The sequence below is a fragment of the Aspergillus aculeatus genome, assembly GCF_001890905.1.
Source record: "Aspergillus aculeatus ATCC 16872 unplaced genomic scaffold ASPACscaffold_12, whole genome shotgun sequence".
Classification (NCBI taxonomy): Eukaryota; Fungi; Ascomycota; class Eurotiomycetes; order Eurotiales; family Aspergillaceae; genus Aspergillus; species Aspergillus aculeatus.
This window is the reverse complement of record NW_017962987.1, coordinates 560059-573169: the sequence shown is the minus strand read 5'-3', so window position 1 is coordinate 573169 and position 13111 is coordinate 560059. Positions and strand designations below refer to the sequence as shown.

The window sequence follows — 13111 nt, the reverse complement described above, 5'->3', positions numbered from 1 at the left end:
AGAGAGAGAGAGAGAGAGAGAGAGAGAGAGAGAGAAAGAGAGACAAGGAGGCTCAAAGGGGAAAGAGGGGGAGGGCGAGTTGTTCCGACCCGGTGGGGTACAAAGCAAATAGGTTGGAATGGGCAATGAGGGGATGAGGGGGAACTTGCTGGTCTCAAGTTCTTTTCTACTCTTTTCTTTCTATCTGTCGCTCTAGCCTTGTCCTTTTTTTCTTTCAAAGCTCCCTTCCAGAGAAATCTAGATTCCGGATACCCTCAATTATACGAGAGGCTCGCCTTACGCACACGAGAGAGCAACAGTGATACAGTAATAAATGCGGACAAGAACCAAGGATTGGGTGACTGGACTGACTGTCAACCCGTCCGGAACGCCCCGCCAAGGAAGGGTACACTAGGACAACTAAGGCTGGCTATTGGCAAAACACAAAAAAGTCCAGGCCGACCGAGAAGGCCACGATATGCTCCTTTGACTCGCTAGCCTCGATCGCTGGATGGACCCAGTCTCGAGTCCTGAAACCCACCGGAGACCCAACCGCTTGCAGCAGACAGATAACCGCCTGTCTGCTTTGCTGCAAATTATGGAAGAGAGGGGCCGATGGAGACAAGCTGAAATGTGACAGCTCCACTGATTGGGTCGATGAAGCGCGCACCGTGCTGCATGAGTAGTGAGAAGCAAGCAGCAGCAGCAATAATACTCGGATAATAAATGCATGCAGCCTGACTGCATCTGTGATATAGCCCAGCTTCATACGGAAAAGAATTCTGCCTATCACGGCGGCCTAATTTATTTATGAGGTCGGAAAAGCATTACTGAACAGCCACTTCCCACAGGCACAAGGATTTTTCCTACCTAGTATGGCAGAAGATAAGCATTTCTGGGCCTAGCCGAAGGCGAGCTCCTAGCAACAATCGGAGGATGGCATGACTGCATTGGCGAGTCGCCGCATGCACCAGCGATTCAGCCGCTCAATGTAAGATCTAGTGTGTGCAGCCCAGAACCACCACCTGATTTCCAATCAGCTTGAGAGCTCATAAATGATATTCATTTGGTCTATCTCCGTTAAGCCAGAATTGTAATCTAAGAAGTAAAAATCATTGATTGTCTGCTGAAGCAACAACCCAGACGACTTCCAACACTTCTAGCCTCTCCGGCTCTACCTGTCGCGTGTAGATCTGTCGCACCCGCTCGCGCTCTGCCACTGCAGTCTGCAGGCGGTACGAGATCTTGTTCTCATCCTTCCGACGGAGCGGTCCTAGGCTGAACGTAAACGGATCCGGCCCCGTGTACTTGCTGTCATCCCATGTCTGCTCCATGGGCAGCGGATCATCCGAGATTGTAGCATACTGGATCACCGAAAAGCCGTTCACGAGGTACCAGTCTCTCGGTAGAAGCCACCTATGGAGTAACGCTTCGTCGCCAGCGATGCTGGCCACCTTACTCAGAGCCACCATGTCCGCTTGGAACCAGGACTTCCAGTGGTGCACCGAGAGCGGTTGTTCCCGACCCGCCTCGTAGAACCCGGACGCATCCCCGCGGAGATCCACCTGAAAGAGGCCCTTCTCCCAGGTAAGCTTCGTGTTCGTATGCGCGTAGATGCACTGCGAGAGCATCCGATCGCCACCACTCTTGAAAACGTAGCACTCGTCGAAGAAAGGCTGCAGCTGCTGAACCAGAGGCAGCGAGAGGAAAATCCCCGCACCGCCGTATGCCATCAAACCCCCACTATACAACTGATACAGGTCCTCCGTTACGCTCCCAACGTAATGCGGCTGCGTCGGGTCATATGTGGCCAGTCGGTCGACCAGCCTCTCCATCGAGGGAAAGAAAGTATCATCATCGATCAGGACCGTCCATTGAGTATTGTCGTCCCGCAGTTCGTACAGGTACCGAACCAGATAGAACCACCGATCCAAGCGTTCTTCCACTGCCTTCTCCCGGATCACCAAACGGATCCCCAATGCCTCCGCCCGTGCCAGTGCCTCCTTCTTGGCGGCGCCGGCACTGTCCACCACGGCCAGAATCCGCGCGTTTGTTCCACCAGCCCAATGCGCAAAGGCATCCAAAGACTCAAGCAGGCGCTCCATCGAGGTTGCGACGCCGAAGACCAGGTGCGATGCATCGGGACGGGGACGCGGCCGGGGGCCCTGAATGGTCACGGCGGGCGCGCATCGCTCGGCGGAGAGGTCCTGCCGCTGCGCATCACCCTCCAGGGACACCGTCCGGAATTTAGGAAACTTGGCATCGAGGGTATCTGTGTATCCGGTGAAATTGTCGGACTGGTCCACGGCGATCTCTAGGCGCGCGTACTCAATTGAGGAAGACGTGGGAGAATATTGCCGCAGGAGGTCGAGGTCCACGTAGCACGGGTTCTTGTAATCATTGGGAGACGACGACGGCTGGTTCAATTCACTGTGAGACAGGGGTTCAGTAGTGGCGGTCCGGCGGGACGAGGAGAGGAGAAAGATCAGGCATGCGGCGAGGAACGCGGCCGCGATAAGCAGGGAGGGGTGACGGTGGATGCGAGACATCATCAGGGATCAGACATGACGATGATCACCTCACTTTCTTTATTCTAGGGTGTGGAGAAGACACCTTAGCAAGGCAGAATTGTGTTTAGATGGGATTGTTGCAGAAAATTCGGAACGATTGCCCCAGGGGGGGGGGAGGAGGAGGAGGAAGGAAGGGAGAGAGGAAGTGCCCTCTAAAGCTTACGTTGACATAAGTGGAGAGAGGGGCTCGGGTGGATCTTTAACACCCATAGAGGAATATGATGGATCAAGCAGTGCGCCAATGTTCAAGAGAGAGCAAAGACAATTTTCGATATGAAGTACGGAGTAAAACGTACGAATAACGAATAAACCAGCTCAGTCAGGGGTCCTGGCATGCTAAACTACCAGCATTCCGCCGCGTAAATTTAGCCTGCCTCATAAGCATTTGCTAAGTAGTTTAGCCGGGAAGGACCCCCGACAAGGTAAATGCCAACAATCGAGCCATTGATAACTTCAGAGCTTCTCACAAACCGAACTTTTCCCAGACTACGTACGCTTCAAGCAAAACATGATCGTCAAAACTCCAGCTCAATAGCAAGTCCAACACCCCCTCTTTAAGTCTAGAAGCACAACCTCGTTCATCTTAGTCTGTCTTTCTTTCCTGCCTTGCATTGGCTCTTTATGCGAGCTAGGATCTAAAACTATGGTATATCGACACGTAAATCTTGAGTATTCTTAAGCAACTCACTCTACCGGCGAGTAGAATGGCAGAGTTCTCCTTTTACAGGGAGTTGACCAGTCTGCGCTCCTTCCGCAGACTGCGGAGCTTCTCACGGGCCTCTTCCAGAGGAACCATGATGCCCTTGTTCTGGGTGGCGGGGTCATCACGGTTACGGATGTTGACCGAACGGTTCTCCTTCTCCTGAGCACCAACAACTAGAATAACGGAATTAGCATAAGTGAAGGAGAAAGCATACAAGACAGAGAACATACCGAAAATGAAGTTGTACTGGTGCAATTGTCCAGTACGGATCTTCTTCTGCATGGTGTTACCGCTGATATCAATGTCAACGTTCAGCTTGTCAGCGCGCAAGATTTGCTGCAACTCCTCGACGTAGTCGTTGACAGCGGGCATGACCGGGACGATCAGGATTTGACGGGGACTGATCCAGAAAGGCCACTTGCCACCGAAGTGCTCAATCAAGATACCAAGGAAACGCTCAAAGCTGCCGATGATGGCACGGTGGATAACAACGGGACGAGCGCGACCAGGACCAGGCTCCGTGGACTTGGCCTCGCCCTCCTTAGGCTCCTCCTGGGTCATCTGGGCCGTCTGCGTCTTCTCGTTGGTCATATATTCAAGCTTGAAGTTGATAGGAGCCTGGTAGTCAAGCTGGATGGTGGCACACTGGAACTCTCGCTTGAGGGCATCGGCAATGGTGATATCGATCTTGGGCCCGTAGAAGGCTCCATCGCCCTCGTCAATGTACCAGTCGCTGCCCTTGAACTTGGTCATAGCAGCCTTCAGCTGCTCTTCGGCATAGTTCCAGGTGGCAAGCTCACCCAGGTACTTCTCCGGGCGGGTAGAGAGCTTGAGCTTGAAGGTGAAGCCAAAGAGGCCGTAGATGGACTGCAGGAAGTCGAACAGACCCTCGATTTCGGACATGATCTACGCTGAATTAGTTCCATTGTGAAATGACGGGAAAGCTCGTGCCAAATCCTTACCTGGTCCTGAGTACAGAAAATGTGGGTATCATCCTGCTGGAATTTGCGGACACGGGTGAGTCCGCTGAGAGCGCCGGAGGCCTCGTTACGGTGCAGGACACCGAAATCCGCGATTCTCAGAGGAAGCTCACGATAACTACGGTCACGGTGACCAAAGAGCACGAAGTGACCAGGGCAGTTCATGGGCTTCAGCGCCCACTCTCTCTTCTCGACGTCCAACTTGAACATGTCGTCCTTGTAGTGCGCCCAGTGGCCGGAAGTCTTCCAGATACCAACATCATACATGTTGGGGGTCTGAACCTCCTGGTAGCCACGCTTGCGATACTCTGAGCGCAGAAGGGACTGGAGAGCGTTGAAAATCTTAGTACCGTTGGGCAAAAGGAAAGCGCATCCAGGAGAGACTTCGTCGAAGAAGAAAAGCTCCTGCTCCTTTCCGATCTTGAGGTGATTGCGCTTCTCTGCCTCCTCGAGAAACTTAAGGTGTTCAGACATCAGCTTCTTGTCGGGAAAGGCAACACCACGGATGCGCTGCAGTGAGTCGTTGGTCTGGTCGCCAAGGAAGTACGCCGAAGAGTTCTGTGAGATATGAGCAATAGGCCACTATGAGATAGAAATACTATGAACGCGACATACCTGCATGATCTTGAAAGTCTTAATCTTGCCAGTGCTCTGGATGTGGGGACCCCTGCACAAATCGACAAGAGTACCGCACCGGTAGACGGTGCTCTTTTCGCCGGTCACCAACTTGTCAATGTAATGAAGCTTGTACTTGCTGTATGCGAACATCTTCTTGAGGTTCTCCTTGGTGACCTCCAACCGGTCGAAGCTCTGCTTCTCCTTGAAAATACGAGAGGCTTTGTTGTCCAAGGCCGACCAATCAGTCTCCCTGACGACACGACTGTTTCGCAGTTAGCGTGGAAACTCCTTAAGGCAATGACTAGATGAACGTACCCATCGGGCATGGCCATATCATAGAAGAAACCCTGAGGGGTGGGGGGACCGTGAGAAAGAAGACATCCGAACTCGCACTCACAGGCCTCTCCCAGGGTGTGCGCGCTGGAGTGCCAGAAAACCTCTTTTCCCTCGGGATGCTCGAACGGCACATAAGAGACGGTACAATCACCCTCGAGCGGGCGACCAAGATCCCAGAGTTCCTTGTCCACCTTCGCGATAACTATGCTAGCGCTCAATTCCTTGGGGACGTTCTTCAGAAGCTGAGCGGGGGTGGTCTCGAAGGCCTTCGCGGTGACATTGGCGGTGTTGCCGTCACCAAGTTCGATGGTGACATTGATGTCGTTGTGGGGCTTGTTCTTGAGCTCTTCCAAATATTGCTGCCACAGCTCCTCGAAGAGGTTGTTACGTTCGATGATGAAATCGGGGAGACCGTTGCCTGGCTCGTTTACTGATTAGGAGGGCTTCCGATAACATGTGGCGGGGCAAAAATGTTAAACTCACCAGCAGCTTTGGCGTCGGCAGCAGGCCTGATAGGCAGATCTTTGGAGCCCTCGGAAGCCATGACTGTAGCCCGCAACGTCAGAAGGTCAATCTGAGAAGAGGTGTACCGACTATTGAAGAGGGGTAAACCAGCAGCGGGATGGCTCTTCCGCATCGAAATCGGACGATCATGACTCAAAAACCGAGACGGAGGGAGGGGGGCGGTGAGTCACGTGAGTTAAAACTGCCCTTGCGGCTAGCGACACTTGCCGCTTCGAGGCTTCCCACCATTTGAAAACTTCTCCGGACTCCGGATTCAGGTCGATCAGAACACCCAGCAATACAACATGTCTTTCCGGGGCCGTGGTACGGGCGCCAATCGTGGCGGTAGCTTTGGTGGTCGTGGTGGTGAGTTCTCAGCCAGAAGAGCATGGGAGAATTGATTGTCGCGTTGAGGATAGGCTGACGAAATTTTCTTCGGATAGGTCGCGGAGGCTTTCAGCAGCCTGTCGGACCCCCGGCGCAGGTTTTGGGTAATTATACCGCCACAAAACAACCAATCACTAGTTACTGATGGCTTTGCTTCAGAGATGGGAACTGTCATGCATGCTTGCGAAGGCGAGATGGTTTGCGAATCGATCAACCCCAAGATTCCCTACTTTAACGCCCCCATCTACCTCGAGAACAAAGTACGATCCACTCCGATTATCGCTCCCGAAACAACGCCATTGCTAACGAGACTTGCCCTTAGACCCCTATCGGTAAGGTCGATGAGGTTCTTGGCCCCATCAACCAGGTCTACTTCACCGTGAAGCCTCAGGAAGGCATTGTCGCGACTTCGTTCAAGGCTGGTGACAAGGTCTACATCGGCGGCGACAAGCTCCTTCCCCTGGAGAAGTATGTTACGACATCCCATAGGGTACCATGCGAACGATGCTAACCTCATGGTTTTAGGTTCCTTCCCAAGCCCAAGCCCCCACCGGGTATGATTCCGAACATATATGTGCATGAACAGATCATTGATACTAATGCCCTTCATAGGAGCTGCCAAGCCCAAGAGAGCCGGCGGTGCCGGTCGTGGCGGTGCTGGTGGACGCGGTGGCCGTGGTGGCTTCGCTCCCAGAGGTCGTGGTGGTCCTCGTGGTGGTGGTCGCGGTGGCTTCTCCAGAGGTGGCGGTGGTGGTGGTTTCGGTGGTGGTCGCGGTGGTGGCCGTGGTGGTTTCTCCAGAGGCGGCGGTGGCGGTGGTTTCGGCGGTGGTCGTGGTGGTTTCTCTCGGGGAGGTGGCAGCGGTGGGTTCCGACGATAGACAGTGTCTGTCTGACCTAAAGTACTGTCTTATTACGGCGTTATGGGAAAACGGGAGCTTCTTGCAGGAATTTATTTGTCTCGATATTCTTGTGCATTCTCGGAAAATTGCTGCTTCTCGAAGTGCAGAGGCTGTGAGCACAATGCAGCCATTAGACCCATGTATTGCAATGATTATACCTGTTAATTCTACCTTTGTTTCCCTTGAATTGCCGCGGGCCGAGTTAAAGGGAGAGATGCGATGTCTTCGCAGACTGGCAAGATGAGGAGTAGTCCATGGGGGTCCTAAATAAGCTCACTATGACTAATCTGGGGTTATAGCTCAGTGGTAGAGCGCTCGCTTTGCATGCGAGAGGTCTGGGGTTCGATCCCCCATGACTCCATTTTTTGTTCAACCTGCAGCTGGGCAATATAAACATGTCAAGTCGGTGATTTTTTTGGGCTCAGTTAGATGATTACTAATCACCTTTGGTGGTAGTTAAAGATTGGGGACGGTATCGAGTCAAGGTCTATAAGATTTGTCAGGCTGTGCGGATACATGGTTTGCTACTATGCCTTCCAGACTTGTTTTTGCATGAGGAATGTGCTTGGCAAGGACACACATATGCGGCGAGGTCTGAGCATAGGGTAAACTCTGGAGTCACGATGGTGGTCTTATTTTGATCATAATGGCTCTCTCAAAGACTCATTACTAAGCTGGGGTTATAGCTCAGTGGTAGAGCGCTCGCTTTGCATGCGAGAGGTCTGGGGTTCGATCCCCCATGACTCCAATGCTTTTTTGCTTCTGATCTATATGTTCAAGTGATCTTTGTTTTTGCTTGCTTCTCTTGTCTTGGATATTTATCGGTTGTGGTAGGTATTTCCCGGATATCCAGGTTGCAACCAACCACTGATTGGTGCACTTATGACAAGGTCATATTCCCAAAAATCTAAATTTCGCAATTGGTTCGCGGTAGCAATTCAACAATCAAACTTGAAATGAATGTTGATTTATTGGTAACCAAAGAAGGGCGGCTAGATGCAAGTGATGCAAAAAATGGAGTCATGGGGGATCGAACCCCAGACCTCTCGCATGCAAAGCGAGCGCTCTACCACTGAGCTATAACCCCAGTTGTATTGCTGTAAGCTTACTAGTCTTCTTCTCACTCATGATTTTACAGCATTTGTCCAAGGACCATTCGTGGCACAAATTCTGCAACGTATTCCGATAATCGGTAACAGAGGCTGTGTGTGGCGCGGACCAACACCGCCTTGCAATGACGTCTAGCCACGCCTAAGCGGTCAAAGAATTAATCTGTGCGCCTGTCAACACTCCTTCATCGATAACTGGTTTCCCATTGCATCATTCCCCTTCCATTCCCCACGGACAACCTCCGCATATAACCAAGCTTCCCCCGTTCGATCTCTCGCCCTCACTTCAGTTTCTTTATCAATCGAATATTTGCAATTTGAGCATGTCTCGGAGGACATCCACCATGCCGTCGAATACGTCTCAGAATAGCGGTGTCCCACCTGCGGGCGATGGAGGTATGCTTAAATCCTGGTGCCAGTCTGTCTGCGACAAAGGATGCTCACGTTGTGGTAAAGGACAAGAAAAGCAAAAGATGCTCCTTTCAGCAGAAACGGGTCATTTTAGCATGGTCAGGTTAGCATCCTTGACCTTCAAGCTGGTTTCTTCGACCTTGTACTCATCTGCCATCCTTTACCAGAGCTTTACATCTCGCCGATCTTGTGACTGAACTGAATGGTAATGAATCTGATTTCATTGGAAAGTGATCCCTGGGGATTCTGCTAACATGTATCGATTATAGGATTCTGCGGAGGCAAGCTACACCCCAGCCCGAGAGAGAACCTGCAACCTCATACTGACTGGTTATAAACAGTAATGTCTGTCTTTTCGTCAATGCGCTACTGTCTCGGGGATCCCACCGACTATTCCTCTCTCTGGGCTGCTCTTACGTTTATGCCTTTCGGACTCTTCTTTGATTTCATGGATGGCAAGATTGCTAGATGGAGAAAGAAGTCTTCTCTGATGGGACAAGAGCTCGACTCTTTGGCGGATCTGGTACGTTTGAGGTCTTTTCTGATATGGGAGGGGGCTTGCTGCTGATCGTTTACTCTTGTGCTCTCCCAGATTTCCTTCGGAATGGCACCCGCCGCTGCAGCCTTCGCCATCGGCATCCGCACCCCTGTCGACCACTTCTTCCTGACGTTCTTCGTTCTCTGCGGATTGACCCGATTGGCGCGTTTCAACGTGACCGTTGCTGTTCTTCCCAAGGACAAGACCGGCAAGTCCAAGTATTTCGAGGGCACGCCCATCCCAACCACCCTATCCATCGCAGCATTTATGGCCTACTGTGTCTCTCAGGACTGGGTCCAGGACAATCTACCATTGGGCCTCGCGGGCGAAGGAACCGCGTTCGAGTTCCACCCCCTTGTGCTTCTTTTTGTGCTACATGGCTGTCTAATGGTCAGCAAGACCCTGCACATCCCCAAGCCTTAGAGGAGGTTCGACTTATGAAAATGAAAAGCTCAACAGACGCGCGTCCAATCTGTCTGAGCCGAGGTTTCCATTTCTTGATAGAGATGTCTTATTAAATGAGCATATATACTGAGGGAAAACCTACGTCAAAAGTGGACATCGAAGTATTTTTGGGGATACCGCTGTTGTTAAAACAAGTCACATTCTACTGTTAAATTTCGCAATCACCTGGTGTTGTTGATAGTAAAATCACATTTGAGGCTTAGTGCAACCATAACCTTCCTTTTCTTCTTGGGGCCTCTGCCTGATATTGAAATTACAGTAGAATGGGGCCTAGGTATATCAAGTTCTCTATCGCCCCTGCTAATGCGGGATCCGCGATTGAACATACTACCAAGGCCAGCAACTGTTCCATCTCCTCTGCTGGACACACCTTTGATTGCAGTCTCTATAGAAGAATCCACCGCTGGCATATTCCCCGCGGACAATGATCCAGCAATATCCTATCATGTTTCCCCCTGTAGGTACGTCAAGGATATGCGGCCCGCTCGTCGCTTATATATCTCCGCCCGACCATGTACCGGCAACATGAAATAGCCCGCCGACACAATCCATCCTACCCCAAAGCATCATTCTATTTTTTCTCTCTCCTTACCAAGTAATACATATTGACGCAATAACGCAATAAACCCAACCGTCGCGAGGACACGTGAGATCACCAGGCAAATAGATACACCTAAATTTTACCCTCGGTGCTGGCAGGTTCTGTGATTGCCTGTCTAAGTCAGCGGTAACTGCCTCGCATTATCGCCAGAAGGGAAGCCTCCTCTGGTCCCACAGTCTAGAATGGTCCACGGCCTATTTCACTCTGGCCGTCGTCGATGTGCTTTTTTTTTTCTTCGCACGAGGGACTATTGTTGTGTGGGGGGATGTTCTATGGTTTCAATTATCCCTTGCGACCATAGCACAGCTCACGCGACTTTATTCTTATGATCAATGCCGTTGATGATCCTTGAAGTCGAGACGAGGCCTGAAGTAGGTCTTATTTTTTTTTTTTCCAAATTTCGCACAGATATACAATGGATCTCTCCTACCCAGTCTGCTTCTACACTCTAATCTAGCTGGCCCATGTTACTGAGACATAAACGCCCCGCCCCAGTCATTCGAGAATCTCGAGTTCTATCCAGCCGTTGCAGACCGTCACAAGCCCACCAGACCGTCGTCTGTCCGGGTCATGTGCAAAATCGCCTGCTGATGTGATGTCAGTCCAAACGAGCAAGGTCGATTTCTCAGCAAGTGATGAACAATCATTAGTCAATCCAGCGACTTAGGTACTACAATGGGGACATATCGTTCGTCGTTCCCGCCCGGGGTTGCCCTGCAAAGTCAATCTTCTGGCCTGAGGGGGCATTGTTTGCTAAAGATAAACAATGCTAACCGTGATCCACTACCTCGGGCCACGGGTGTCCATGCCGGCATACGAAAGCCCCCAGGTTTGTGCTGTGCAGACGTGCGAGGAAAGTCGAGTTAGATTGGGAAGCTAGTCTGGCTTCAGTTTCTCATCGCAGGGCTACTCAGACTGACAGGGTAGACGCAGTAAGCAGATCACAGAAGCCCTCGAAGGTGTTTGCTTCACGGCGTATATCGCATTTTACATGCCAACTCCGCAATCCGGACACGCGGCATACCATTGAGAAACTGTCTGGTCCAAATACAGCCTACGACGTGCGTGGCTTGCATTGCCCGCAAAGAGAGAGATCTTACGTGCAATTTACCCTGTCAATACGCACACCGGACAAGCCGGATAGAGGGGGTTCATTCCAACGCGCCGGGGTTAAATTCGGTGCTCGAACATTTTCCCTATGAAAGATGGCATAGCATGTAACTTATGGGCTATTGCGGTAGTGGAGAACAATCTTGACCTCACTGAACGCAGAGGGCCTAGACCTCACATCTCTTGTTTCCAATCTTACTTCTAAACTTTTGGCACTTTGCAAGAATAACAATGCTTTCAACTTGGAAAGCCGTGTTGCGGATGTTGGTTGACACTTGACAGCCTGATGATGGGAAAAGTTCGAGCCGGAAGCGGCGAACATCTAGGGTTGGGGCTAGAAGAGAATTCTCCACTTCGTCCACTCTCTCCCCTCCCCCCCTTCCTGCACTTAGCCGGAAGGGCTCAAGGGGCCTTTAGGAGTCAGGGACTATTTTACCTCAGCCCGTCATTCCATTGGTGGCTGACAGGCCCTAGGATCAAAGAGGCCTAATGAGAGAACTGTTTACAGATTCTTGTCTACCTTAGTTTGCGAGTCCCTGAGCGGTTTTTCTCTCCGGCCAGTGGTGTTGTTCTCCCCTTGCCGGTGGTGGCCTCGCCCTTCGTTCTCGCAGCCGACTCACTGGCATGGGGTCCTGTCGTGCACGCTCTGAACATCATTCCTCGGGAGCACGGAGTGGAATGTCGGGCGTGGCTGAGAAGAATGGAACTGTCAGGCAGGTAGACTTCGACTTACACAGTATTTGGCAGGGAATGTGGTGGGAATAGCAGTCAAGAGAAAGGTGACTAATTGCTTGCTTGCTGCTTTGGATTGCCCGGGGAGTTCGAGGCGAGCGGGAGAAAGTGTCTCGCAAAAACAGCCACCACGTACTAGGCATAATTTCGCCACAAGCAAGGAAGATAGCGAGAAATCATCGATTCTTCGTCACGAACGACTGTCAATTGGACGGATTCGAGCAGCAGCAGCAGCAGTAGTAGTAGAGGTAGCAGGCCAGTCAAAGTATGACGGATCGACGGATAACTGTGCCCGAATTTTTTTTTTCTCCTCACGACGTAGGTACTGTACACTCATGGATGGTACTATAAATATCCTCGAGGGCAGTGGTCGAGGTCAGACGATAATCGGAGTAAGACATGGGCGGAGTCAGTACAATACACCGGGTCTGGTGGATGGGAGTTGCGAGAGAGATGTGTGTTTGTTTCTTTTTTCTTATGCCTCTGTAGTAGAAAAGGTGTAGAGGACTGTAGATTAACGGATACTGTGTGTGCATCATGGACAAACTGACTACAATTCACACACTCAGTCAGTCGTGCAAAACTTTAGAAGAGTGAGCTGGAAGAAAATCATCATATAGTGAATGGTTAACTCAGTTAAGTTATTTGGTGTACCATGGGAGTGATGTTCATCCCGTTTCAGAGCAGCTCATGACCAAACTGCAAGCCTGGAGTGGATGCAGTGGATTCGCACATGCCAGTCTCCGCCCGTGTTTGACCCAAAGGAGGAAAAAGTGGGAGTTGCCCCTGGACCCTCCCTTCAGTCATTCGTCACACCCGCGGGATCATTTCCAGTGTGCCCCGTACCTGGTACCTGCCTGGTACTGTATCTGGTAAGCTATCCGGTATTAACTCAGTACCAAAAGAGATTACCACCCTGGAGTGGTGCCCTTTGCTATGTACTGTATGTACACAGTACTGTAGGGGGACGGCTGCACGGCTGCACGGCTGCACATCCTTTGATCCAGGGTTGGTCTCCCTCCCGTTCCCAGAACCTTACCGTACCTGGTACCAAGTACCAAGTACCAACACATTGTATATTGTATCTGTAACTGGCATGTTTTGTTCAAGGTTGTTTCGTTCCCCCCCCCCCTACTGAGTTAGTATCCTCTTACTTAGTACTAGCCTGT

The 13111-nt window shown here is 51.3% G+C and overlaps 4 protein-coding genes and 3 non-coding genes across 7 annotated transcripts; 4 read left to right on the top strand and 3 right to left on the bottom strand.

Annotated features, from left to right (window-relative positions):
* Positions 1-1091: 1091 nt before the first annotated feature.
* On the bottom strand, positions 1092-2884 carry ASPACDRAFT_53507 (glycosyltransferase family 31 protein; the record flags this gene model as incomplete). Its single annotated transcript, XM_020202757.1, has 2 exons — positions 1092-2369; positions 2846-2884. 2 exons carry the CDS (start codon positions 2882-2884, stop codon positions 1092-1094), a joined length of 1317 nt encoding a protein of 438 aa, XP_020054301.1.
* On the bottom strand, positions 2797-5789 carry ASPACDRAFT_80079 (threonine--tRNA ligase THS1). Its single transcript, XM_020205560.1, has 6 exons — positions 5670-5789; positions 5166-5604; positions 4848-5112; positions 4215-4790; positions 3483-4158; positions 2797-3425 (listed from the first exon to the last, which is right to left on the bottom strand). The coding sequence occupies exons 1-6, from the start codon at positions 5728-5730 to the stop codon at positions 3271-3273; spliced, it is 2172 nt and encodes a 723-aa protein (XP_020054300.1). The 5' UTR covers positions 5731-5789; the 3' UTR covers positions 2797-3270.
* Positions 5790-5960: 171 nt separating this feature from the next.
* Positions 5961-7158, top strand: ASPACDRAFT_80078 (H/ACA ribonucleoprotein complex subunit GAR1/NAF1). The gene is made up of 6 exons (XM_020205559.1): positions 5961-6056; positions 6134-6181; positions 6237-6337; positions 6400-6545; positions 6603-6631; positions 6690-7158. Exons 1-6 carry the CDS (start codon positions 5996-5998, stop codon positions 6953-6955), a joined length of 651 nt encoding a protein of 216 aa, XP_020054299.1. The 5' UTR covers positions 5961-5995; the 3' UTR covers positions 6956-7158.
* Positions 7159-7265: 107 nt separating this feature from the next.
* On the top strand, positions 7266-7337 carry ASPACDRAFT_t226. The gene has a single exon. It is a non-coding gene; the product is annotated as a tRNA-Ala (tRNA).
* A 315-nt stretch (positions 7338-7652) lies between these two features.
* Positions 7653-7724, top strand: ASPACDRAFT_t227. Its single transcript has one exon. It is a non-coding gene; the product is annotated as a tRNA-Ala (tRNA).
* A 267-nt stretch (positions 7725-7991) lies between these two features.
* On the bottom strand, positions 7992-8063 carry ASPACDRAFT_t218. Its single transcript has one exon. It is a non-coding gene; the product is annotated as a tRNA-Ala (tRNA).
* A 275-nt stretch (positions 8064-8338) lies between these two features.
* ASPACDRAFT_80075 (CDP-diacylglycerol-serine O-phosphatidyltransferase) lies at positions 8339-9705 on the top strand. Its single transcript, XM_020205558.1, has 6 exons — positions 8339-8481; positions 8542-8599; positions 8664-8701; positions 8766-8777; positions 8838-9019; positions 9089-9705. The coding sequence occupies exons 1-6, from the start codon at positions 8430-8432 to the stop codon at positions 9455-9457; spliced, it is 711 nt and encodes a 236-aa protein (XP_020054298.1). The 5' UTR covers positions 8339-8429; the 3' UTR covers positions 9458-9705.
* The last annotated feature ends 3406 nt before the right edge of the window (positions 9706-13111 follow it).

Excerpts from the sequence above, each read along its gene's own strand:
- ASPACDRAFT_80079 (XM_020205560.1), bottom strand. The coding sequence starts at position 5,730 with ATGGCTTCCGAGGGCTCCAAAGATCTGCCTATCAGGCCTGCTGCCGAC. Across the intron at positions 5,605-5,669 it reads TGCCGACGCCAAAGCTGCTG|GCAACGGTCTCCCCGATTTC; the intron begins GTGAGTTTAACA and ends TAAACGAGCCAG. Across the intron at positions 4,159-4,214 it reads TTTTCTGTACTCAGGACCAG|ATCATGTCCGAAATCGAGGG; the intron begins GTAAGGATTTGG and ends AATTCAGCGTAG.
- ASPACDRAFT_80078 (XM_020205559.1), top strand. The coding sequence starts at position 5,996 with ATGTCTTTCCGGGGCCGTGGTACGGGCGCCAATCGTGGCGGTAGCTTT. Across the intron at positions 6,182-6,236 it reads ACCCCCGGCGCAGGTTTTGG|AGATGGGAACTGTCATGCAT; the intron begins GTAATTATACCG and ends GCTTTGCTTCAG. Across the intron at positions 6,338-6,399 it reads CCATCTACCTCGAGAACAAA|ACCCCTATCGGTAAGGTCGA; the intron begins GTACGATCCACT and ends ACTTGCCCTTAG.
- ASPACDRAFT_80075 (XM_020205558.1), top strand. The coding sequence starts at position 8,430 with ATGCCGTCGAATACGTCTCAGAATAGCGGTGTCCCACCTGCGGGCGAT. Across the intron at positions 8,482-8,541 it reads CCCACCTGCGGGCGATGGAG|GACAAGAAAAGCAAAAGATG; the intron begins GTATGCTTAAAT and ends GTTGTGGTAAAG. Across the intron at positions 9,020-9,088 it reads TCGACTCTTTGGCGGATCTG|ATTTCCTTCGGAATGGCACC; the intron begins GTACGTTTGAGG and ends GTGCTCTCCCAG.